This window comes from Vipera ursinii, assembly GCF_947247035.1.
Source record: "Vipera ursinii genome assembly, chromosome: Z".
NCBI lineage: Eukaryota > Metazoa > Chordata > Lepidosauria > Squamata > Viperidae > Vipera > Vipera ursinii.
Window position 1 is genome coordinate 46,283,850 of NC_139517.1, and position 27,438 is coordinate 46,311,287.

The 27,438-nt window shown below is 40.2% G+C and overlaps 1 protein-coding gene across 1 annotated transcript in view; it reads right to left on the minus strand.

Annotated features, from left to right (window-relative positions):
• Positions 1-27,110, minus strand: part of KCNH6 (potassium voltage-gated channel subfamily H member 6) — a gene marked incomplete at its 5' end in the record, with an annotated part of 128,000 nt that extends 100,890 nt beyond the window's left edge. The window contains one exon of the mRNA XM_083378529.1: positions 27,035-27,110. Coding sequence (XP_083234655.1) covers positions 27,035-27,110 — 76 coding nt within the window. The remainder of the gene's footprint in view (positions 1-27,034) is intronic.
• Positions 27,111-27,438: the final 328 nt, after the last annotated feature.

The following is a 27,438-nucleotide window of genomic DNA, read 5'->3' on the forward strand; positions in this document are numbered from 1 at the left end:
CCAGCTTCCCATCGAAGACATCTGCAAACTCCTCGCAGACAGCCTCGATGGATTCCCCCTGGATCCGGTGGATCCCAGAGATGGTGATTCCCAGGGCCTCAAATCAGTCTAGGCTGACTAGACTGGCTCTCCGGCCCTCTACCACTATGACCTCCAAGTGCCCTTCGCGACTCTTAAACCCCACGGAAACGGTGGCCTCCCCCTTTACCTTGACCGGCGAATTTTGGAAGTCGGTCAAGGCTAATTTTGAGGGCTGCAATTGAACCCGCTGCTTGCTCTGGCTATTAATATAGTTAAAGGTCTCGTCCGAAATGACGGAGACCGCTGATCCGGAGTCAAGCTCCATGCTGCAGGGGACACCCTGCAAGCGTATTATTAATCTAATTTTGGATCTGAGCAGCCGGCGGCTACACGTGTGGTATACGCCCAGCCGGCTCTTGACATGGCCAATTTTAATTTGGATTGGGGCCCCAGTACCTCTCAACAGCGACTCCTTCTGGCACAGCTCGTGGATCTCCTCTCGGGTGTGGTGGCTACGACAGACCGCGGCTATGTGGCCTGTCTTCTTGCAGGCCCGACACGTGGCTGACCGGAACTTGCAGAAACTGCGCACATGGTTTCCGCCGCAGCCTGCGCACTTCTGTGAGTTGTTGGCTGGTTTGGGCTTGTCCTGGTGCCCACCTCATTGGTCGGTGGTCGATTTCCGCTGGAGGAGGTCGATGCTTCGTTCGTCCTCCTCGTCCTCGGCTGTGACGACTTGCTGGTGGATGCTGGCTGTCTGGCTGCCTGTTCTGGACTCTTGAATGGCCTGGAAAACCCCGCAGGCTGCTTTGTGGGCCAGGATGGCGTCCTGGGCCTCCTGGAGTGAGATTTCCTCCTTTGCGAACAGGTGCTCCTGCAGCCTCGTGTCTCGTAGGCTGCAGACCAGCCTGTCTCATAGCTGCTCCTCCAGGTTCGAAAACTTGCAGGCGACAGCGGCTTCTCGCAGGGCAGCGATGTATTCGGCCCCAGACTCACCGGGACGCTGGTCCCTCTTCTTGAACTGCAACCTCGAAGCCAGTTTGGACAACCGGGGTTGGAAGTTGGCATTTAGCTGGGCCACGAGGTCCTGGTAAGAGATGGTATCGATGGCCTCCGGGGCGAACAGATTTGCGGTGACCTCGAGGAGTGCGGGGACCCCGATGCAGAGCAGGGCGGCCGCCTTTGAGCCGTCCTCCGAGATTTGGTTGAACCGCATCTACAGCTTGGCGTGCGACAGGTATCGGGCCCATTTCTCAAGGTGGTGGGTGTTGAATTCGCGGGGTTGTCCAGTCCGTGCCATCACTAGGTCGGTTGTCGGGGTTGCTGGTCTTTCATCTCGGATGCAGTGACCGGTGTTGGTCTGTGCTGCTCACGGTGGCTGGCGGTCACGTCGGGGGGGGGGGACAAAGGAAAAGATGCTTCTTTCCCTTCAGCTCACGGTGCGTTCCCCCTAGAGACTTCAGCTCTTCTGTTGGCAGGATCCCACCTTCGTCGCCACTGTAATGTAGTGGGTCCAACGCAAGGAAGAGACGCCAGCCGGAGTACGAGTTCAGCTCTTTATTTGGGGGTGGGTTCGTACTGAAGAACAAGGGCTACCTGGCCTCCTTATATACCTGGTCAGGTAGGCGGCTGGCCAATGGGGTTGGCCCTAGGTTTCACGCTGAAACTAGGTTTCACGCCAAAACTGTCCAGGCCAACGCCCCCTGGTGGCTGCTGCTATGCAGATGCCTGCACCTGGATACATAACACACCATAAAGGGTTATTGTTGTGGGGAAAATAGGAGGACAAAATTGTGTTGAATATGTTTGCTGCCTTGAGTTATTTGTAGAAATAAAGGCGGGATATAAATAAGTATAACTCACTCTTCCATTCACATCAGATTGCTAAGGAAGTGCCTCTGTACCTCCTCTTGACTTACCAGCATTATAGTCACAGCCAGTTATTACAAATCTTAGTTTTTGCAAGACTTAGTGACCAGACAATAAGAATTTAGCATTGATGTCTGTGCTGGGAGTCTTTATGTTGTAGAAACATTTCTTGAAAATCTCTCTTCCTTGCTGGCTTCAAAAAATTAGGTTTCTTTTCTGAGCGGACTCTATGATCATTGTGTCTTGCAGAAGTAGAAATTTTCAAAATATCAGCAGATGAAAAGAAGACAATCAAATCTGTGGTGTCAATTGGAGGTCTCAAAATGGGCAAGATGGTGATATTGCAATGCAGCTCCTACCAGTTTTCTATGGTTGTATGATGTCAATGCACCCAGAAAAGGGTCGGCCATCTTGCTTTTTTCGACTCTTCCTCCATGGATACTTCTGAGCTAGATTGCAGGTAGAGATGAATGGAGTGATTCACTTGTTTTGAGAAGGAGGGAAGAGATTTCTATCCTCATCACATTGTTCTTTGTTATTGTTTTTTGAAGAAAGATCAATAATACTGTTGCTGCAAGAAGCAGATTTGCTCCTAGCAGAACCATGTTTCTTTTAAATCCCTAATCATGGGTATTGTAGAGAGTTGCACCAAAACACATGAAACATTTAGCCATGCCTAACTAAGTAGGATATAAATGTCATGTTCAGATGAGATAAAGAAAAAGAAGCACACAGGTGGTACATTGACACTTTCTGCTTGTCCCATTGCTAGTATGGATCCCCATCTGCTCGCAGGAATGAAGAAATCAATGATGCTGTCCTCCTGCCACTCCCAGTCCACTGCCCATGCTTCCCACACCTGTGTTTTATAAGCTTGATTTAAAACAGTTGGTTGTTTTTTTTAAATTTGAGACGTCTTAAGCCTTTCAGATGGTTTCCAGTGCTTTGTTTTGGACTAGCCTCAATTCTGATAGGCTGCATGACCCTCCCCTCCCAGTGACTGGTGACTGCCTGTGCAGCCATTTTGACCTACTTTCTCTGCTATGTTCTCTGCATTTTTAATAAGGATGTGATTGATCCATCAATGGCCTGTTAAATCACTGCACTATCCTAACCACTGGAGACTTATGCTCCCTCCAAATTCTTACATCTCCCATTAGACATGCATTCAGTTTCTGACCAGGATGGATGAAGTGTACTCCCCTTGCTTTCTTGTCTCCTGCACTCACTACAGGTGGTCCTTGACTTACAACCTTTCAAAGTTACTATGGCACTGAAAAAGTGACAAGACCATTTTTCATGCTTATGACTGCTGCAGCATCCCCATGGTCATGTGATCAAAATTCAGACACCTGGCAACTGATTCATATTTATGATGGTTGCAGTGTCCCAGGATCATGTGATCCCCTTTTGTGATCTTCTGACAAGCAAAGTCAACGAGGAAGCCAGATTCACTTTGCTTAACAACTCAGTGATTTACTTAACAACTATAGCAAGAAATGTTGTAAAATGGAGAAAAACTCACATAACAACTATCACTCTTTGCAACAAAAATTTTGGACTCAATTGTGATAATAAATCAAGTTCGTCTTCCCTTAGTTTTACAATATGCATATTTATGTTGGAAATGGGAGCATTAGTTTTTTGTTCCTATGAAGCTACATGTCGTTTCCATTTACACAACGGTGATTTTAGAATGAAGGAACAAGTTGTCCCTGTTGCTTTAATTACTGTAGCATCAAAACAGGAATGTTATTATAAAGCGAGAAAGGAAAATGAGATAATGTGGAAAAAGGGATGGGAAGGCATTTATATGTGCAAACATCTGTGAAGGAAGGCAAAGGAAAGGTGCAAGGACTAATAAGGAGAGAAATCCCTAAAAGGAAAAGCAAGGAGGCCCTGGAAAATCAGCGCACACCGAGGCTTGCCTTTCCTACATGGTGGGAAGGGCAAGTAGCAGAGGAACAACCACCTGGCTCTTGTGGTAGATGCATTCCACCCTGAGCAAACCCCATTGCTAATCCCCCGCAGTCCAGGATTTCAAAATTTGATTTAAGAAACAGCAGGGAGCATCATGAGAGACAAGCAGCTTAGTCTGCAATGCAGAATTGCCTTCAGTGATGGATAACTAAAAAAAAATAAGCCTGTCTCTGACTTATGATTGTTTGAAGCTATGACAGAAAAAAGCTACTTATGACCATCCAGGAAGTTATGATTGCTGCACTGTTCCTGCAGTCACATGACCTCAGCACGCTGGCTGTGGAATTCTGGGAGTTGAAGTCCACAAGTCATAAAAGGGCCAAGTTTGAAGACCCCTGACTTAGCTTGTATTTATGAGTGGTTTCGGTGACCTGTGGTCTCATGTTTGTGTTTTATAACTTTTTTTGCCATTTTCTGGTAAAAAAAAACACCTATTGGGCTTATGATGGGTAGTTTTGTATTTCTGACTGTGTGATTCCTATGGTGACTTTCTTAATAACTGTCATAAAATAGTCATAAAATTGAGTCAGGTCACTTGGTAACCTGACTTACAACAGCAGTTACTTACAATCAAAATTCAGGCTCATTTGTGATTGTTAAGTCAAGGACTATCTGTATATTCAGTGCATTTTTATTAGTTCTTAAAAGAAACTTCCCTCAAACTAAGGTCCATCAGATATTGTGCTATAATATGTATAATTCATAGTTAGCATCAGCATAATGGAAGGATGTTTATTCAATCATTTATTGGAATACTTGTCATGTTAAAATATGTAAGAATAATTGAGATAATCAGTATCATCACTGTTAAAACACTAAGGTGATTACTAATACAATAGTTAAAAATGATTACATATATAAGAAACAGCAAACCAACAGAAAAGTCACTGAGCAACAAAAAGTTTACTAAAGGCTGTAGAAAAGCTGAAAAACCACCTGTGTGTTCACGTAAAAAATTTTTACATTGATTTCTATTTCTTTTTTGTGGGAAATTGGTAGAATAACAGACTCAAACAGCTCAAAAAACTGTAAGCCCAAATGCCAAATTATAAAATCACAAGTCATCAGGCCTCAATGGCATACAAAACAATTTTTTAAAAGAAAAAGCACATGTAAAATTGCTAATCCTTAACAAAAGTACCTCAAAAGTACATTGTTACACTTTCCTCAAATTAAGAAAACATAATTTAATGCAATTCTTTAAAAAGATCAATTAAATTCAAAGTCTATTCCAGGTAAACTGATGAGAAAATGGGAAAGCCTTTGTTGGCTAATCTAGAACTGGCAGCTATTGAAGGAGTTGTGGTAGGTTTTAGCAATGTTACAAAGCTCCTTTTCTTAGGATTCATACAGAAATGGTCATTTGTGTTCTCATAATCCCTGATTAATATTCAAACACTCTAAAAGGTGAACAATTTATCTTTGGTGGGACTTTGAAGGATTTACATAAGAATGTAGAGGTAGTCCTTGAATTACAACAGTTCATGTAGTAAGCATTCAAAATTACAATGGCACTGGAAAAAGTGACATGACTGTTTTTCACACTTATGACCATTGCACGATCCCCATGGTCACATGATCAAAATTTGGATGCTTGGCAACTGGTTCACATTTATGATGGCTGCAGCATACCAAGGTCATGTGATCCCCCTTTGCGACCTGCTGACAAGCAAAGTCAGGGGGAAGCCGGATTCATTTAACAACCTCTTACTCATTTAACAGCTTCAATGATTCACTTGTCAACTCTGGCAAGAAAGGTTGTAAAATGGAGCAAAATTCACCTAACAAATGTCTCACTTAGCAACAGAAAATTTGGTCTCAGTTGTGGTTATAAGTCAAGGACTCCCTGTATTTCTTTTTGCATCTGTACTAGAGTACTAGAACAGGATCAATCCAAACTAAAAGAACATCTTTACACCTTACACAATGCATAACCCACAGATTTACATTTGCAAGATATAGCAATGGCTATTTTCTTAGCTGACATTAAACAGTCATATATTCTTGAGGGACAGGCATATCTCCATCTAAATGGAACCCTCATGTTCAAGGTGGAAATAATTACACTTTGTTGGAGGGGTGTGTATGTGATAAGAAATCATTGCTTTTTTGCGTGTGCATGAACTTTTTGAAATCATCTGGTGGATCCCCTATAAAAATGGATACTTTTGGGTCCAGCAAAGGCTGCTCTTATACAGTATGTTAATTTTACTTCAATTATTCAATAATTAAACAGCAAGATCAATCTTGCTGTTTAATACATGCCTTTAAAATAGCAGTTTCTCCACTTTATAATTTAATTGTTTTTGTATGTTTTAGTTAATTGTCCATATGTTATCCGCTGCTTATCTCCACAAAAAAGGAGATTGACTTCTTGTTTTCTTGAAAGCGCTATTTTATACTATTTTATACATGCTCACTTAGAAGTAGGTGCCACTGAAAACAGTGGGACTTCCTGCTGAATAAACCTATGATTCTAGAATGTATGCTTTGGGGAGGACCTAAATCATCCAATCTCCTGTTCAAAATAGGAAGCCACCAATTTTTTCTCAACAGATATTTTGAGAACTTGAAAATTTCCAATAAGGGGCAGTATACCACTTCTAGGAAAACTGTTTCAGACATAACAGCTCAGGTCATTGTAATCTGACTTTTCTTACTTTTAATGCTACTGCAGGATCCTACTTGATATTTCCTTCCAGGGCATGACAGTACTGTTTACAAGGACCTTGCATGTGGTTGTTCAACCAGTTGCAGATCCACAGATTGCATATTATGCTGGCTCAGGAATTCTAGGAGGTTGAAGTCCACAGGTCATAAAAAAGCCACAGTTCCTCACCCCTGCTTTAGATCATAATATACATGACCTACTTTTAGCCATTGTAGTCACAAAGTAATCTATTAATTTATTTAGAAGTGTTTTTATGACACCTTGCTTGCAGAAGATCTAAACAACTTGGTATCATGAGAGGCTATATCAAACACCTTCCTGAAACTTGGTACATTATACATTACATTACAATTATCGTGTTGCCTTGTGGTTTACCAAACTAATCATTCTGTAATAAAATTTATTCTGAACTGACTTGTGATAAATTGTGATTTTTCCCCTAAATGCTGCATATTTTCCTTGAACACTTTTTTGACAGATTAACTCCCTCTTCTAAAAGAAGATAGGTACAAAGAAGATATTAAACAGTTCTATTTTCCCACTGTTGTTATTAGTTGTGAAGTCGTGTCTGACCCATCGTGACCCCATGGACAATGTTCCTCCAGGCTTTCCTGTCCTCTACCATCTTCTGGAATCCATTTAAGCTCACGCCTACTGCTTCAGTGACTCCATCCAGCCACCTCATTCTCTGTTGTCCCCTTCTTCTATTGCCCTCAACCTTTCCCAGCATTAGGCTCTTCTCCAGTGAGTCCTTCCTTCTCATTAGGTAGCCAAATTATTTGAGTTTGAACTTCAGGATCTGGCCTTCTAAAGAGCAGTCAGGGTTGATATCCTCTAGGACTGATCAGTTTGATCACCTTGCAGTCCAGGGGACTCGCAGGAGTCTTCTCCAGCACCATAGCTCAAAGGCCTCAATTCTTTGGCGCTTGACCTTTCTTATGGTCCAGCTTTCACAGCCATACATTGCAACTGGGAAGACCATAGTCTTGACTATATGCACTTTTGTTGACTGGGTGATGTCTCTGCTTTTTAGTGTATTGTCTAGATTTCCCACGGTTTTCCTCCCAAGGAGCAAGCGTCTTTTAATTTCTTGGCTGCAGTCCCCATCTGTGGTGATCTTGGAGCCCAGGAAAATAAAATCTGTCACTACCTCCATTTCTTCCCCATCTATTTGCCAGGAATTGAGAGGGCTGGATTCCATGACCTTGGTTTTCTTAATGTTGAGTTTCAAGCCCACTTTTGCACTCTCCTTCTTCACCCGCATCAAGAGGCTCTTTAGTTCCTCTTCACTTTCTGACATTAGAGTGATATCATCTGTATATATTAGGTTGTTGATATTTCTCCAAGCAATCTTAATTCCAACTTTTGATTCATCTAGCCCTGTCTTTCTCATGATGTGCTCTGTAAGTTAAATAGGCAGGGCGACAGTATACAGCCTTGCCAGATTCCTTTCCCAATTTTGAACCAATCAGTGGTTCTGTGTCCAGTTCTCACTGTTGCTTCTTGGCCTGCATATAGGTTTCTCAAAAGACAAATAAGATGGTCTGGTACTCCCAACTTTTTAAGAACTTGCCACAATTTGTTGTGATCCACACAATCAAAGGCTTTAGTATAGTCAATGAAGCAGAAGTAGATGCTTTTCTGGAACTCCCTAGCTTTCTCCATGATCCAGCGTATGTAGGCAATTTGATCTCTAGTTCCTCTGCCTCTTTGAAACCCTTTCTGTTCTTCTGGTAGTTCTCGATCCACATACTGCTGGAGTCTAGTTTGTAGGATTTTAAGCATAACATGTGAAATGAGTGCAATGGTGTGTGTAATGTATTGGGATCTTTACACAGATTCACATGTCTGTTAGAATGCTGTTTTAAGGTTGCTCAATGGTGTGTCAGTGTAACGGTCAATGACTAAGCTAGACTTGCTGTCTCCAAGAAGATCATTCGTTGACTTGGGGCGGGAATGAGTTCCTTTAAACCTATTGGCTGCCGCCTAGTATCCAACCGTATAAGTAGCAGTGCAGCAGCCACTGTTTCAGTTCTGTTTCTGTTTGCCTAAATAAAGCATGTTCTTGTTTGTAACCTTCCGTCTCGCTTATTGCCTGCAAAGAACTAGCTACACAACACTGGCAACGATGATGGGATGTTGCTTCTTCATAAGAGCCTGAAGTCATTAGGGGGTGAGGCCAGCACAGGGACTGGCAGGGACCGCGTTCCCCCCTCTTGGTCTGCCTAGCAAGCCATGCTAGAGACCACCCACCCTGAGGACCAGTCCCAGAGCCTACAAAGAAGTTAGCAGCACGAGGCAATGCGAGACATGAGCCATGAAGACTTCTCACCATGTTGAAGGTTGGAGAGCTCGAAGAATTCGATATCATGCACCCAGAGAGATGGTCGTCCTACATTTCAAGAGTGGAGAATTAACTCCAAGCAAATCAAGTTGACAAAGATGACCTGAAGGCCGCAACACTTCTCTGTGTCTACGGGCCTGCAACGTTCGACATCGCTGAGAACTTGGTTGCACAGGCACAGCTGGAGTCCGTTACTTACATGGACCTGAAGAAATGGCTTAGCGACCATTTCCAACCAAAGCTGTCAGTGATAGTGTAGAGGCATGCTTTCAAACAGCGAGTACAACAACCCAGTGAGATGGCCACAGAGTTTATCGTGGCGTTGAGACAAGCTTCGTGCCTTTGTCAGTTCATGGATTTAGAAGAAAGGCTTCGAGATCGCCTCGTCTGTGAACTCAGGAGTAGAGAGCTCCAAGAAAAACTTTTCGTGAAGGAGTCTCTCTCGCTCCAAGAAGCCTTAAAAGAAGTTATGGGGGATGAACCACCAGCAGGGCCATGAAGGCATTGCAGCCCGCCAAAAGCACTCCACACGAAGAAGCTGTCCACCACAAGGATGCCGAGCAATGAGAAGATGTCAACTCTGACCACAAAGTCGACAAGATTCAACAGCACCAAAAAAAGGAACAGAAGACCATTTACAAGGCAGTTCCCTTCTTTTGATGTTTGGGCTGTGGCGGCTGCCACCAACGAGCAGACTTTCAATTCAGGACAGCCATGTGTCGGGCCTATGAAAAATCTGTCCACATCACAGCCATTTGTAGAGGTCACCAGAAGGACCACCAACTGGATGAACCGATCAGAAGAGGTACCGGGGCCCCGGGGCAGCATAGAATAGGGTTCTGCTCCAGCTGCAGGAGTGTCTGCCACACGGGAGCTAGCCACCCCCTTAAACAAAAACTTCGGCTTCAAGTCAAGCTGCAAGGCGTTCCTTGCAGGATGGAACTGGACACTGGTTCAATTGTATCCATTATTTCCCTTGAGACTTTCCAGTTCGTGTGCAGCCACAACAAGAGATGGGCCAAGTTTAAGCCAAATTGACACACCTGTCAATTCAATTTGCCTGAACTTCCCCTCCATGCTGGGGATGTAGCTGCGGAAACTGCCGCAGACAAAATTTTAACCAGGGTGTTGTCATGGGTTCACGCAGGGTGGCTGGAAAATAGCTCAGGACCAGAGTTCCAGAGATACTTCACATATAGACATGAGCTTTCAGTTCACAAAAGCTGCATTTTATGGGGGAGCAGGGTTATTGTTCCCAGTTCATTAAGGCACTGTGTGCTCCAGTCTCTGCATGAGGGCCATCCAGGTATTGTCCAGATGAAAGCACTGGCATGGAGCTACCTTTGGTGGCCAGGGTTAGATAAGGCTATCGAAGCCCAAGTACAAGGGTGTTACATGTGTCAACAGTCCAGACCAGAGATGCCGCAGGTCCCTGTCCACCGATGGGAGGAGACTCATACACCGTGGTCAAGGATTCACATTGACTTCGCTGGGCCCTTTCAGGGACAGCTGTTTTTGATAGTGGTTGACAGCCACTCTAAATGGTTGGAAGTAATTCCAATACTTAATATGATTACTGCTAGGACCACCCAGGTACTTAGGAAGCTTTTTGCTACACGTGGGCTGCCAGACGTCTTAGCCTTGGACAGCAGGGCCCAGTTCACAGCGTCTGAATTTCAGGCCTTCTTGAGGGCTAACCTCATAAGGCATGCAATGTCGGCTCCTTTTCACCCCTCAACTAACGGGCAGGCTGAATGCATGGTGCGTACAATGAAAGAGTCACTCAAGCACATTTATTCAGGGGATTGGCACCATAGGCTGGCTGATTTCTTGCTTTGCCAGCACACTATGCCTTGCACAGCAAGGGGCAAAAGCCCAGCAGAGCTTTGCTGGGGAACAAGATTAATCACGAAACTGGACAGATTGCATCCTGACCGGGTAGCAGCAGACACCACACGTCCAAAGGCACCAAGGGGGTTGCAAGTGGGTGATGGGGTGTGAGCCCAGAGCTACGGGCATGGGAACTTGTGGGTGCCGGGTAAAATTGTTAAAGTCTCAGGACCCCTCTCCTATGAGGTGGTTTGGGGGGGCAAGTCATTCACCAACTTATTGATCAGTTGTCAAGGTGTTTTGCAGAACGGCCACTAAACGAGGACCTCTCAGTGGGTTCGCAACAAGAGCTGGCAGCCAGCAGCCTAAAAGAGCAGTTCACATGCTCTGAGGACTCATTCAGTCATTACAAAGGGGAGGTGGCCGTAGATGTACACAGCCCGGGAGTGCAACTTGGGTCTCCTGACGGGGAAGGAAAACCAAACAAGGCAGCAGCTCTGCCGACCCAGCTATCACATTGGACTTTGGTTTGGGCCAACCAGGAATGGCCAGCCAAAGAGACTCGAGTCAATTCAACTCATGTGAACCCAAGAATCCTGGTCTACCCAGCCTGGCAGGCAAGCTGATAAACCAGGAGTTGCCCAGAACCCCCAGGCATTCTGAACGGTCACGTAGACCACCAAAATATCTTCAAGATTATATTATTAATAATGTGTGTACATTCTAGGAGGAAGGGGTGTGATGTATTGGGATTTTTACTTGTACTGATTCACGTGTCTGTTTGAATGCTGCTTTAAGGTTGCTCAATGGTGTGTCTGTGTAACAGTCAATGACTAAACCAGACTTGCTGTCTCCAAGAAGATCATTGGTTGACTAGGGGCGGGAATGGGTTCCTTTAAACCTATTGGCTGCAGCCTAGTGTCCAACCATATAAGTAGCTGCGCAGCAGCCACTGTTTCAGTTCTGTTCCTGTTTGCCTAAATAAAGCATGTTCCTGTTTGCAACCTTCCGTCTCGTTTATTGCTTGCAAAGAACTGGCTACACAACAGTGTGATAGTTTGAACATTCTTTGGTATTGCCTTTCTTTGGAATTGGAATGTAAACTGACCTTTTCCAATCCTTTGGCCACTGTTGAGTTTTCCAAATTTGCTGGCAAATTGAGTGTAGCACTTTTACTGCATCGTCTTTTAAGATTAAGAATAGCTCAGCTGGAATACTGTCACCTCCACTAGCTTTGTTGTTGCTCAGCTTTCCTAAGGCCCACTTCACTTCACATTCTAGGATGTCTGGCTCAAAGTCAGTGACCACCTCATCGTGGTTATCTGGGACGTTAAGTTCGTTCTTGTACCGTTCTTCTGTGTAGTTTTGCCACCTCTTCTTAATCTCTTCTGCATCTGTAAGGTCCCTGCCATTTTGGTCCTTTATCATGCCCATCTTTTCATGAAACGTTCTCTTCATCTCTCCAATTTTCTTTTTTTCTTGCTAATTATTTTTTCTTTTTTTTTTATTGAAAAGTTTTAAAATACAATTTTCCTTTAAAAAAACCCCCTTCCCCCTCCCTCCTCCCCCCCTACCTCCCCTCCTCCCCCCTCCCTCCTCCCCCCCTCCCTCCCCCCTCCCCCCCTACTTCCCAGAGCTGAATACAAGGTATATATATATATAAAAAAAGCAAACCTAAGCAACCATATACTAACAACTATAAATTCTAAAATCCATCACTCTCTAGCTTATATAGGATAAAACAAACCTTAACAATATTAAATATATGTATAAAAAAAACTAGAATAAGAAAAGGACACTCTCTAGCTTATATAGAATGGAACAAACCTTAATAGTATTAAATATATATTAAAGACAAAAAAAAAGGAAAAAGAAGAAAAAAAACCCTTCTCAACCCTATACTTATCCTAAATAAACTCCATCCATTTTATCCATTCCATGATATAACATTCTTACAAATAATTTTCCAAATTAACCAAGGATCCCAAATCAAAAAACTTTAAAGTCAACTCTTCTGTAATCGGCCGTTCCTCTTCCAGTACCACAATCCAAAAAAGCTCACCCTTTCCACAGAACCACCAAATATAAAAATATATTGCGTCTACACCCAAATCTTTTCCCCCCTCCCCTACTTGACTACTTGACTATATCGTAAAAGTTCCATAGACTTCTGCAATTCCTGCTACTTTCTCTTCTTAGATCGTTTTGCAGCAGCACGCGTCACCCTCTGTTTTATAGATTCATCCGACGAGGTTGTATCTTGATCTCCTCCAACACCGTTGTCTTCTATCTGACCATCTTCGGCCTCTTGATGCACTCCTTCTCCAGATCCCTTTCCAGCTTCCAAAAGTGTTAATGGCGTTGCATTTAAAACATTATTGTAGAAATCACGCGCTTGCATCACAGTAACCAAACGGTACTTTTTACCTTCGTGCGTCACCATCAACCCCACTGGGATCTCCCATCTGAACCTTATATCTCGCTGCTTGAGCTCTTGCACAAGAAATGTAAAATCCTTCCTTCTCCTTAGAATCTTTGGAGGAATTTCTTTTAAGACCAAAACTTCTTGATTAGCAATCATAACTTTAGTATCATAAGCAGCTTGTATAACTTCATCTCTAGTTTCCCTTTTTGCAAAATATCTCTAGGCAACTTTCTCTGTCTGGCAATCCATGAATTCACACGAAACACTTTGTCCATGCCTCCTTTTATTTCAGATGCTGGCTGTTTCAACACTATTTCAAAAGCCTCAGAAACCAGCTGCTTTAGATCTTCCTTAGTATTCTCCTTTAAGCCTCTAATTCTAATGGCAAACTGCATCTGGAAATATTGAGCAAGACACAGTTCCCTTTCCATTTTATTTTCATTCTCCAATAGTTTTGCTTCTAATATAGCATTCTTTTGAGACAAGTCTTCTAGCTTTTCCTCCAATTCTTCCACACACCGAGCCACTTTAAACACTGAAGTCAAGATGTCTACCCTCATCGCTTTGAGCTTCTGTTCCATCCTCTCCTCCATTCTCTCCTCCAATTTCTCCAATTTCTCCTCCATCTGTGCAAATCTAATATTAATTGATTCCAAAATTACCTGGGTATGTTTTTCAAGAGCATCTTGTAAGTCCTTTGATGTCAATACATCAGGAGGATGCAGCGCCTGCAATAATGATTGTTGCACGGGAGAAGTTCCAGCACTCCGAAGAGTTTTAGGGGGTGGTTTAGCCGCCATCTTTTACCAAATATGACGCACTTTCACTTCAGATTTGTAATCCAAAAAAGTCCATCAAGCTGGAGAGTAAAACATAGTAATCCTCTTTACCATTTCCTCTTGTATCGCTCTGCCTGCTCCTTTAAATCATAGTCATTCCTTCAGGCAGGGGTGGTCGCAGACGGCTGGCTCTGCTCCAAGAAGTCAGGAGCAGAGGCGACGGCCAGCTGGGAGCAACCCAGGCTACGGGGGAGTTCAATCCTTCAGCCGCCCAAGCCATAAGCTCAGGCGGCCCTGGAGAACTCTACCCCTACCTGGGAGCTCGCCCCCTCCTCTTCTCCCGAGGAGGGGGCTTCGGATTCGCCCGAACAGCTGATCGGCGCTGTTTCGGGCGAAAAAACACCAGCTGAGCCGCGGGCAGCCCGGGAAGGCTCCCTCCGTCGCCGCGGAGCCACCGGAAGTCTATCTCTCCAATTTTCTTGAAGAGATCTCTGGCCCTCTCTATTCTATTGTTTTCTTCTATTTCTTTGCACTGTTCATTTAAGAGGGCATTCTTATCTCTTCTAGCTATTCTCTGGAATTCTGCATTCAGTTGGGTGTATCTTTCTCTTTCTCCCTTGCCTTTCACTTCCCTTCTTTCCTCAGCTATTTCCAAAGCTTTCTCAGACATAGCTTTCTCAGACATAGCTTTCCCATAGCTCCTCAGTATTCCCTTCCTTTCAGTTTCAATAAATTAACAACCTCCTAGATTTTTTCCTTTATTTTTGATAATCCTTTATTAGATTATGCTTTCCTACCAGATTCAAAATTCTGACCTTCAGCCTTTCTAATTCTATCCCTACAGGTTTGAATTACTAGATTGTAATTGTCCTTAGTTATTGCCTCTGCTTCCATTTCCTGTACATCTCCTTTTACTACTCAAGTTCTGTCAATGTGCTTGCTGTTCATCAATAGGCCTCGTATCCCTATTTTCCTTTCTTCATGAAGATCACTTGTAATCTCTTGCATCTAGTGTTACACTTTTCAGAGTCTTTCATCCCTCTTTGACTTGTTTATTCTTTAAAATGTCAAGCTAGTGTCGGCTAGCTATGTTTTGTCCCATTTTACTAAAATCTGTCTTTTGGAAGTCTTTTTCTGTCCCTGTTATTCTGAACTGCAACATAACATAACCTGTTTTTTCTAAGATGCTTCACATTTTGTGTTCATCAATCAATTCTGCTTTATTTGTCAGCGCTAAGATCAGAAGAGCTGACCCCGTTGATTCTTTTTCCATCATTTGAAAAAGAGATCAGAAATTAGTGGGACTCTTCCATATGTTATCAATATCCTCCACCAGAGCAGGTAGTCTATAATCAAATTCCATAAAGGTAATTTTTTTGCTTCTAACTCCTTTATATCTCACCCAGATGCTTCCAATAGAACTTCCATATTCAAAACATGAATGCCTCCAAAGCTATGACTTCTTTCCAGACAGTGTCACTTTACTACCTTTTTTTACTGGATCTGCTGAAGAAGTGATATCCTTCAACTTTTACATTGTAGTCATGGGTCTCAACTGCTACCAGATTTCTATTATACCTATGAGGACATCTTTGCTTTTCTGGTTAGGATGTGCAGTTCTAAAATGTCTAGTTGTTTCTTTCACTGAACTAATTAAGATAGCATTAAGGTGTGCATGGACTTTCCGTAAATGACAAGAACATCAATAATTGAGGGATGACCACTATGGCTGCTCATGATTAATGTTAAATGTGAAGAAAGAGAAAAAAAGGAAATCTACTGAGTGTTCTGTGAAAAAGCTATTAAGCAGAACTTTGATGGGTGCACTATAGGGAGAATGTACAATTATGAACAATATAAAGAGAATGAATAGAAACAAATTATTCTGTGCCTCTTAAAAAAGCAGAAAAGAACTTCAAGCTGCTCAGATATGATATTGACTAATTGAGGGATTTCATTTCATTTTACTGTATCTGATTCTGCATTCTTTCTGTGAACAGATCCAAAAGAACAGGATTTCTAGTTGAATTTAAATGTGTTTTGTTTTTAAAGGTGTAATTTCCCTGCAAGGGAAAAGAGGCTACATTGACTTTTTTTCAAATTGAATGTGATCATATTTTGTTTTCTCCCTCCTTCCCTCCCTCTATTAAAGGAGTCTTAGCATGGAGGAATTTGTCTTTTAAAACCCTGCATTTGGGAAACATACACAGCAAAGGATTAAAACAATGTGATGCGTAGAAAGTATGCTGAAAATCAGTTTATAATGAGATATTCTGAATGTAGCAGGTTACTTTATTGTTTTTTGAAAGCAATATAATCCTACTATCATAGACATGACTTTTAGCCATCTGGGTTTATGCCCACATTGAAGATAAATATTTTAATAAAATAGATTTGTATCAGGTTTCCTATAAACAAAAAGGCTATATGAAATTCATAGATAGGATATGATGGATTTGCCAGTTTTGTGAAAAGCAAATCAGTAATGGATAATAGGCCTTCCAAAAGACATTTGGCTAGTTTCTCAGAGAAAAAGGACTTGATTTAAGCGGGCCGTCTTAGTTTGATTAAGATAATTATCAAATTATCATGAAGTATAACTATTACTTTATCATAAACAGTTGCAAGGAAGTCTTCATTGAGTTAGGATTGACTAAGGGACTTCTTCAAATATCTATTTTTGGCAATTATTTGGCTTGTCTTCTTCTCAATCTTTTCTGCTTACCCTGTGAAAAGTAAAGGTCTAGAGACAGAGGCTACCTGTAATAATAGAACCTTGTAAATCTGATTGTGTTGTTCTCCCTACTCCCCCTTATGGTTCAGTGAATTAAGAAACTATCTGGCTAAGCAGCTTCCAAACATTGTGTGGAGGCTTATCTGGACTTAAACAATATTTTGCCCCTTATTGTCATGGCAACAGACTGTCTCTGTCAAAGACATGTTCCTTATTCTCTACAATCTTTGACATTTTAATTTTTTTTTGTACTTTCTTGTACTTTTTGTCACTAGGATGAGAATGATTATGAGCAGAGAGTCTAAGTAGTATTAAATCTTATTCTCTCAATCAACCTGTGAGAAATTCTATCCCATTTGGTGGTTTTAAGGTAAGCCTAACAGAGATAAGCTTCCTGAAGTCTCCATTGTTAATGATGTGTGATGGGGTCTGAAATCCTAATATTTTGGATTTCAATAATTTGATTTTTTTAAACTCATACTCATTTCATTGAATGTAAATTGAGAAATAAGATTGCCTGTTAGGACTAATGACTGAAACAAGTGTTTTATTGTAAGAGCTGTTGGAAATATGTTTATTAAAACTTACTGTTACTAAATGTTAGTAACTTTGTCATAATGCTTGTACAATAACATTGATGTGTAAAAGTAATTATTAATACCAGATAACTGTTTGATGTCTATGGTTTGATATAATTGATCATTATCTAAACTGTTAAAATACTGGACTGTTAAAATGCTCTATTTCGGGATTAGCTGACATATTACAATTAAATGTAGTCTTAATATTAAAGACTACATGTTTATGAGTCAAATCATAACACCCAATTTAGTTTAATTAATTAGTATGTTTGATTAGGTTTGGAGATAAAGATACAGATTAAAATTTCTTTCTTTTTTATAGCTGTGTTATTGGACAAAAAAATAATCAAGAAAAAACAAGATGTACAGAATTTTAAAATAAATTCTGTATAAACAAGAACTAAAACAACAGCATCAAGAAGAAAACAAAGAAACCTATATTTACACATCAAACACATAGAAAGAGAAATATTTTAAACATCAATGTTTCTGATATAGTTGAAGGTAATCAGGAAAAACGTTTTTCTGATGTATAGTTGATTTGGTTTGTATCACTAGAGCTTGATGACATAGATTTAGGTGGATTTTTATGCCATAAAACCTGCAATTAGATTTGTTAAATTCATATCTCAAATCCTTTTTTTTAGTTTTTTAAGACTTACAGGAGAACCTGTCATGCTTGATATAAGACTTTTATATAATATTAATGCAATTCCTTTGATTTTAAATGAAACAGAAGTTCATCATTTTTCAAGTGTTGTCAATGGTTGTAATGGATAACACCTAATAATCTTAGAAAGGGATGGTTGAATTTGTCTCATTTGAAACCACATTGGAACTGGCAAAATATATTCAGCAGAAATAGCTTTTTCGTCAATATGCAGTATCTAATTCAGTAATTTTCTCTATTTCTCTCTTCTTTGTATTGAATAGATTTAGTGTCATGCATGAAAAAGAAAATTAAAAAAACAAGAGAAAATAGAGATCAGCAATCAAGAATAATTTCTGTCTTTCCCAAATTTATATCAAATAGGTATAAATTTATGAATTTAATTATGTAGTATGAGGAAAAAATGGCCTTGCCCTAGGATATGAGTAGTTCTATTTTAACCCAATTAAGTCCATTCATAACTATCTGACAGGATTCTTTTTTCCCTTTGGCATGGAGTAGACTTGATGACATTGGGCCAGTCACCATTATTTCCCAATCACAGTCTATTTGACAAGATTGTTCTAATAAAAGGTTATTATAATTCAGGATGAAACTAGAATAGTCCTCAACTTACAACTATAATACAACATGCCTATTATGGTTGTATTTCATGATAGTTATAAAACAGAACAGAATAACAAGAGTCGGACGCAGTGGCGTAGCGTGGGTTGTCAGCACCCAGGGCAAGGCAAGTAATTTGCACACACTCCCTCCACAGTGGGCGGCCACCCGGCGGCTCGGATCGGATTCACACAGCCAGCACTGCAGTGAGAGAGAGTGAGTGAGCCAGGCAGGGGCAGAGAGCTGCGAGTGCGAGCATGCCCCCCCAAATGTTGCACCTGGTGCGGCCAGCCCCCCCTGCACCCCCCATGCTACGCCACTGGTCGGAAGGGACTTTGCAAGTCTTTTAGTCCAGCCCCCGGCTCAAGCAGGAGACTATGCCATTTCAGACAAGTGGCTGTGCAGTCTCTTCTTAAAAGCCTCCAGCAATGGAGCACCCACTACTTCTGGAGGCAAGCCATTCCACTGATTAATTATTCTCACTATGAGGAAATTTCCCTTTAGTTCTAGGTTGCTTCTCCCTTTGATTAGTTTCCATCCATTGTTTCTTATCTTGCCTTCTGGTGCTTTGGACAATAAGTTGACACCCCCCCCCCTTCTTTGTGGCAGCCCTTCAAATATTGGAACACCACTATAATGTTGCCCTCAGTCCTTTTCACTAGACTAGCCATACGCAATTCCTGCAACTGTTCTTCATATGTTTTAGCTTCCAGCCCCCTAATCATCTTTGTTGCTCTTCTCTGCACTCTTTCTAGAGTCTTATCATCTTTCTTATAATATGGTGACCAAAACTGGATGTAGTATTCTAAGCATGGTCTTACTAAGGCTTTATAAAGTAGTACTAAAACTTAATGTGATCCTAACTATATCCCTGTATTAATGCATGCTAGGATTGCATTGGCTTTTTTGGCTGCTGTTGCACACTGCTAGTTCATATTTAAATGATTGTCCACTAGGATTCCAAGATCCCTCTCATAGCTACTGCTATTGGTTCACTTAATACGTACCTGTTCGTTTGATTATTCTTGCCTAAGTGTAAAGCCTTATTTTTCTCTACATTGAATTTCATTTTGTTAGATAGGGCCCAGTGTTCAAGTCTATCAAGATCCATTAGGATTTTGAGCCAATCTTCTGGGGTGTTGGCTAAACCTGCCAGTTTAGACCCATCTGCAAATTTGATGAGTGCCCTTTCTATTCCCTCATCTAAATCATTTATGAAGATATTGAAGAGTACTGGGCCTAAAACAGAACCTTAGAGTACCCGTCTGCTTACTACCCTCCATGTAGATGTAGTTCCATTAAGAATTACACATTGAGTGCAGTTTGTCATCCAGTTATAAATCCTTTGGTGGTGATACTGTCTATCCCACATTTTTTTAGCTTATCACATGACCAACATGAATGAATGAATCTTTATTGTCAAAGTACAACCATGTATACATTGAGATTGGCTGAGCCTCCCTTCGTGCCCACATCCCCAGCTTACAGTGACACAAACTCTCCATCTTATTACACCATGTGAGCTAATTGCACAACACACCGGCCTTGCAAGTCAATCATGCATAAAATTTATAAAATTATATCCTGTTCAAAAGCCAACAGCCCATGGATAAAAGCTGTTCTCCAGCCTGTTGGTACTGCTGGCTATACTCCTATATACCGATGATAGGAGAGTAAAGAGATACTGTCCAGGGTGTGAGTCATCCCTGAGAATTTTCCTCACTCTTCCAAGGCAGCAAGCCCTGACAATGTCATCCAGTGGTGTCAGGGGACAGCCCACAATGTCTTGTGCTGTGCTCACCACCCTCTGTAATACTTTCCTATCCGTGGCTGTCAGACCAGCATACCAAACCACAATACAGTACAAGAGGACACTCTCTATAGTAGACCGGTAAAAGAGGGTCATTAGCTGTTGTTCTACCCAGTTCTTCCGCAAGACCCTGAGAAAGTGAAGTCTCTGTTGGGCCTTTCTGGCCACCTGGGTTGTATTAACTTTCCAGGTCAGATCTTCGCAGAGGTAGACTCCCAGAAATCTAAAGGAGGAAACTCTCTCCACACAGTCCTCCCCGATGTAAAGTGGGGCAGGTTCTTCCTTTCTCTTCCGGAAGTCTAGCACCATCTCTTTCGTCTTCCCCTGTAGGCAAATTGATGTTTATCGAAATCCAGTGGGAGGCATGTCCTGAGATGTTGGAGAACCAGTCTTTCGAAGCATTTCCTGACTACAGACGTGATTTTATGACCCTTGGTTTAGTGCATGTTAAGCAAATGCCATAATTGTTAAGCAAGCCAATTGTTTGCTATGGGCTGATTTTGCCAAAAACTGGTAGTAAATGCGTGCTTTGGCAAAAATATTGTAAACATGTTCAAGTGACTGTGGGATAGCTGTAAATGTGGCTGGATATCAACTGCCTGAAATGCAGTTAAATTACCATGGGAGAAGGCAGCTATCATAACTGGTTGTAAATATTCCTAGGCAGGTCTGTCATAACTTTGAATGGTCACTAAGTGACCAGTGGTAAGTTAAGGACTATGTGTAAAGGAGGAAGGCTAACTCATTGCTCACTCCAGGAATTTTATTTTGAATGGCTCAAGGTTGACTCAGCCGGTAAAATGAGGACCCAGATTGTTGGGGGCAATATGCTGTAAACTTGCTTAGAGAGGGCTATTGCTACTGCTATTGCTATGGGAGGAATATAGTAATGTAAGCACCTTGAGCTCCTTGGAGGAGGAATATGCCATAAAACATGGCATAATAAGTAAATGAAAGTAATGAATAAATGAATAAATGAAATAAAACTAAGTGTAAGAATGCAGTTTTGCAGGCTGACTCTGCCTACTACCAAGAGTTTGATCCTAATTGGTGCAAGGTTGTCTCAGCCTTCTACCCTTCCAAGGCCAGTCAAATGAGGACTCAGATTGTTCCAGGCAATATGCTGACTCTGTAAACAACTCAGAGAGTGCTGTAAACTAAAGCACTGTGGACTGGTGTTTTAAGTTTAAGTGCTATTGCTATTGCTAAATGATGTGCTTGAAAATGTTCTATTGAGGTCAACTGAGCGAAAGTATGGTCTTCAGCTTTAGTACCTCTTTTATTAGCATCTGTTTTTTATAGTCATAGAAAGATATATAGCACAGGTAGTTATTAGCACAATCCTTAATTAATTTCTGATTACTGCATCCATTTGTAGGGCATTTTTTCCAGTTTTCATTATATTTTGTTTCTATTCCTATCCAAGGTTGAGTAAGAGTAATTGTTTTTTTAAAGCAATACTACTGAAGTAATGAAAAGAATAATTTGAGTCAATATTAGATTTTCTTAATTGTGCAAAACATACATCTATCTTTCTTTCTTTCTTTCTTTCTTTCTCTCTCTCTCTCTCTCTTTCTTTCTTTCTTTCTCTCTCTCTCTCTCTCTTTTTCTTTCTTTCTTTCTTTCTTTCTTTCTTTCTTTCTTTCTTTCTTTCTTTCTTTCTTTCTTTCTTTCTTTCTTTCTTTCTTTCCTCTGAACCAGAGCAATATTTTATGGGTTCTTCTTTGAAACCTTTCCCCCACATGTGTGAATTCTGGTTATGATAACACAACGCTCAGGGAAAGGCACTACAGCCTGTCCCTGTTGTGCTGTGAATCATTCTCTTCTTTATGATCACTTCACACATTCCAGAGTTGAGCCCTGGCACTGAAAGGAGTTCCATAACTTAGCTCTGATGTTCTCGAAGTTAAGAAGTAGACAGTTCCCAGAATATATAAGGCTTTCAAATCTCTCTATTTTGGAAAGCCTCTGATTGTGATTACTGCAATTTTCCAAGGGAAAAATATTTTTTCAGATATGATCAGGACAGATTATGGACTAGGCACATTATCAAGATTTAGCTAGCTAATAGCTTGACTTCCCCAAAAATATTTAATCAGAAAAGCAAGGCTCACTATATCCAAAATAAGTAATTGTTGTTAAATATTTTTAGAATTAAAATATTTACAGCAGGGTGATAGGATTTTCAGACTGAAAATGCTCTTTCAGCTTTGGAGAAAATTAAAATACATCCCTTAAGAAGACTGTGACAAACAATTTTATATTGAATAATTTTTATAATTTATAATTCTACATTGTTGCTAAGAAAACTGCAAAAAGTAAGTCCATGAAATCATTGGTGGTTAAGTACAACTCAATTTACTTTTTAAAATGATGAAATAGTACCAATATTTTTATTTTTTCTACATTGATATGCTATATTATGTGGCACATCCAACATGCTTTTGATTGAATTATTGGAAATTCTTGATTGATCTGAAATCTAGGTGCTGTATTTTTTTTATATCTTGTTAATTTAATTAACACACTCATCCTTTTTCTATACTTATGGGTGGCTCATAGCAACAAGAATAAAAGCATATAAGAAATAATTAATTCAAAAAATAGCCCATCATTTTTATTTATTTAGATTTTTTATCCCATCTTTATTATTTTTTATAACTAATTGAATATGGCAAATATTCTTAAAGTCCTTTTTAACTCCTGCTTTGCCTACAAAACCAACTCTGTGAGGTGACTTGGGCTGAGAGAGAGTGACTTGCCCAAAGTTACCCAGCCAGTTTCATGCCAAGGTGAAACTAGAACTCCCAGCCTCTAGGTTTCTAGCTTGGTGCTTTAACCACTAGGTCACTAGATACTTGAAAGCACAGACTTAAATAAGAGAGGAGAGAAAGATTATGTTAATAAAAAAATAAAATATTTGAATTCCCATTAAATTCTAGATGCACTTCCCATTGCTGAATGGATTCTTAATCTCCACAGAGAGGATTTATGCATGATAGATAGGACTTAATAAAAATGTGTTTTTCTGCATTAGAGTGGTTTATTCAATAAGCCTATTTTAGAGATAACTGGGTGCAAAAGTTGAAGAAGAGGTAGCTAGAAGTGTCAGCTGTATTAGCCCAGCATAACATCCAGAAATGCATTTCCTCAAGGTCTTCAGGAACATTCCTGCTGTTCTCATTGAGTGTCATTACCTTTCTATCAAGTAATTGCCATGTGTTATTCCTCTGCCATTATGGCTGTAGAGAAACCAGCTAGGCTAACTCCACATTATCTTGGCAAAGGCACCAGGAGAGGATTAGATTGCTTACCAATATTTCAGTGAATTAGAGCTTAAAGCAGAATGGATGAGTAGGAAAGTGGATAGCTGGCATATATATGTATATAAAGATGGAGAGGTTGGCAGTAAGAATGGCAAGTTATATAAAGATTCTGCCACTATAAAGTGCTTGATGCCTATATATTTATTCAAGGAAAACAAATATCTATAGCGTGCTTTCAGTTTAAAAGAGGACAGAACAATTATATTGGGGATGGGCTAAATTTTCTTTCTTTCTGTTTCCCCTTCTACTTTTCCAATGCCATTTGCTCCCCATTATCGTCCTCCTTAATGCCTCCTTAATGCATTCCTTAATCCTCTAAGGAAGCTTTAGATTCACCAAATAAAACCACTCATAATTTGCAAAGAATAACTTTGATTTGGTAGATCTAAAGTGATATTAGATCATTCATACCTTGCCATTTTTTAGTACCTCATCTATTCACAGAAATGGTTTTCCCATCGAAAGCTACCTGGCTTCTGCTGGGACATGAAACAACTTTTCAAGGAGACTTCAAGGATCAAACTTGCTGAAGTAATTAGTCTGTGTTTCCAACAATGTGTGGATAGTCCCTTGGTCAAAACCCAACAACGCATTATATCCAGGAATTCCTAAAGTTTCATTATCATCAGAACATTAAGCAGAAATTATTCAATATCCTTCAGCTGGGTGAAAATAATGCCTCTTCAAAGAAGCCATTTACCACTTGTCATCCAGTGTCATACAAAGTAGCATAAAAAAGTGTATTTCTCCATTTGAGACCTTATCTCCAGCTGTGATTCCATCTGGAACAAAGAGAGCAACCTCCAGATTTTGATGATTGAGAACAGGGCTGTCCCTGAAAGCTGTTTGAAAACTTCAATCAATACAAGACACACATACTAGATTATCAGTACTAACTGAAATTGATTATTAGGAACATCTCAGGGTGCTTTAACCCTTTTCTTTAAAGCATTATACAGCTTAAGACCTGCCTACATTTGCTTTTAAATCACCCTAAGCCTGAGTTGGAATCTTTGGAGATACTCAGGGTTAAGTGAGTATGGACTGGGAAGAAATCTTCACTTTACCTCGCAAGATTTTGCCTGTTAATTTTTTCTCTTGAAGTAGGCTTGCCTAAGCACGGTTTTTTTCTTCTTTATTCTATTACAGACTCTTTTTTTGTTACACACACTTCTGCTACTAAGTAAAGTAAAATAATGTGCCAACTTGTAGAGCATCCTCAATGCTGTCCGGAAACCTCCCAATGCAAAGATATTTCCATGATATCTAAGAATCTTCAGATATGACATAAAATAATTGAGTCTAATCAACTAAAAGGGGAGCTGGTAAAACAATTAAATGGATACAAATTTCCAGATGAAATAATAATAAAAAACCTAACATGTGGTATTGTTCTAAATTCAGCTTCCAAGGCAAATGGATGACAGTACAGATATTTTGTTGAAATGCACACAAATATTAGTCAACAACAGCCAGTTATTTTTACATAATGGTTTAAAGAATACTGCCTTGAGCTCCTTAAAAAAAAGGATGAACATTCAAAAAAGGAATCTGGCTTTTTGGTTTAAATTTGCAGGCATTCTTACTCTGTTAAGGTTTACATAAGTATATATCAAAGGAAATTTCTGTATACTGAGAGGGACAATTTGTTTAAAAACTTCACTAAAACAAGTGTAAGGTAGATTGTGTAATGATTCATGAGTAGAAAAATGGAACAAGCTATTTAAAGTAAAATATATTATAAATATGGTCACACAAAGTAAAGCTTCCCTTCAACTTAATTCCTGGTAATTATATGCAGTGCTTTTTTTGTAAAAGAAAAAGGTGCCGGAACTCACACATGTCATACAACCTGCCTTGCCTATCCTACAAGGTTCCATCCAAAAAAGGTGCCGGAACTCCGTTCTGAGCGTTCTATGAGAAAAAAAGTCCTGATTATATGTTTCCTGTGGTAGCAGCAAACTGCCTTGGATTTCTGCTGCTGTCCCATCCAGCAATTAATCAGGTCCATCCTTTTTGGGCTTTTTCAGTTCAGCTAACATTGGTCCAGAGTAAGGGACCAAACATAATGAAAACAAATGCCCAATTGATCTAATTTGTGCTAAAGCACTATCAGTATGATCAGCATGATTGTTATTAGTGTCTCTGTAGTTTAAGTATGTTCATCTGAAACAGCTATTGCCTTTTATTAGACAGCCAACAGAATGGGTGCAAAAATCATTTCTATGCCAATTGGAGATACTATGGATAGAAATATTATTTAAATATAGTGTGTATATAACATTGGCAAAATAATTCTGAAGTTTGTTAGCTTTGCAAATCCCTGTGAATTAAATTTATGTCATTCTCATTTTAAAGCTATGAAGATGAGAATGAAATAGTGGCTTGCCTGTCAATGCTTACTGAATACGTTGGCTGTATGACTCCTCTCTTAGATCCAGTTATATCAATATAGACTTTTTTGAGAATTTGGATTTTGTTCTCTAGGTACACTTGTGGACAATACTGCAAGTGTGAAGTGTACTAACATTTACAGACTATGCTACTTTTCTGCTTGCTAGACTGTATCCTGTCACTTTTAGCAAGCAGCATTTATATAATTATTAAATGTGACTGGATATAGTCTAGAACATAATATTGAAGTATCTGTGTATGTGCATACAAAAATTCATTTTTAGTAAAAATACATGGAACTGGGAAAACTGATTTCCTTTGGCTGTTGGAACACATGATGTAACTAGAATGCTCAGATAATTGATGTTTTAGGGTGTTGTAAGGCTTTAACATATTTATGCTGCAATCTTATACATAATTACTGAAAATAACATAAGGTATGCTTACCATTTAATAAACAAATATGGGTTGCACTGTTAACCATAATACCTCCTAGGCAGATAGACAGGACTACAGTATATTTTTATGGTATTGTGAATGTTATCAAGTGAATTTCTGCTCTGTAAATAACATTCATTTCACAAATTCCCAGTGAACACACTATATGACAAAGTGCTATTTTAATGAAAGTAATGTTTTGTTGATAAATTCAAAGATTGATAAATCTGGCAATTGTTCTCTTAATATTAATAAGATTAATTTCATATTTTTACATATCAGTGCACACACAGAACCCAAATGGTCCAGTTTTAAAATTTGCTGGACATAGATATTATTTTAGTAAGATTGAAGGGAATAGACTACTCTGTCATTCATGAAGTTTCAAGAAGTAATTGAGCAACACTCTTAATATATCCCGTCACTAAGCTTTTCATTTCCAGACACACAGTTCACAACAGTGCTGACAGGCAAAAAAATAGAGCTTTTACCCTGCTAGTTCTGACCTTCAAGTAGAACAAACATAGAGACTGAATGTCAAGAGAAATGTTTTACTTACTTTGTCCTTCAAATTTCCTGATGATTGTATCCAAATAGGTGTTCTGAGGGGCCACATGCCCTCTCCTGACAGGCATTTTCAAATGTTTGTTCACATCCAATGGGAAAGAGAAATGCCACTCTGTTCAGTAAGATCCTCTGGTTTTGAGTAGAAAGGCCGAAGAAGATTGAGCTCTGCTCTGAGAAACCAAGGGGTAGTTGGCTAACAGGCCCTTGCCTCTGGTACTCTCCTGCTTGGTAGCTGTGAAGAGAGCAAAGATTCCCTCCTTGTACCCATATCCCTCCCTTAATTTTCTTTAGCTCCTGACCAATACAATTTCACCAAGGGCAGGAGGGGGAGAGTTGAAACAGACACTAGAGGAAAAGGGGTGGGGATTTCCTTTTTCTTTCTTTTTTTTTAATGAT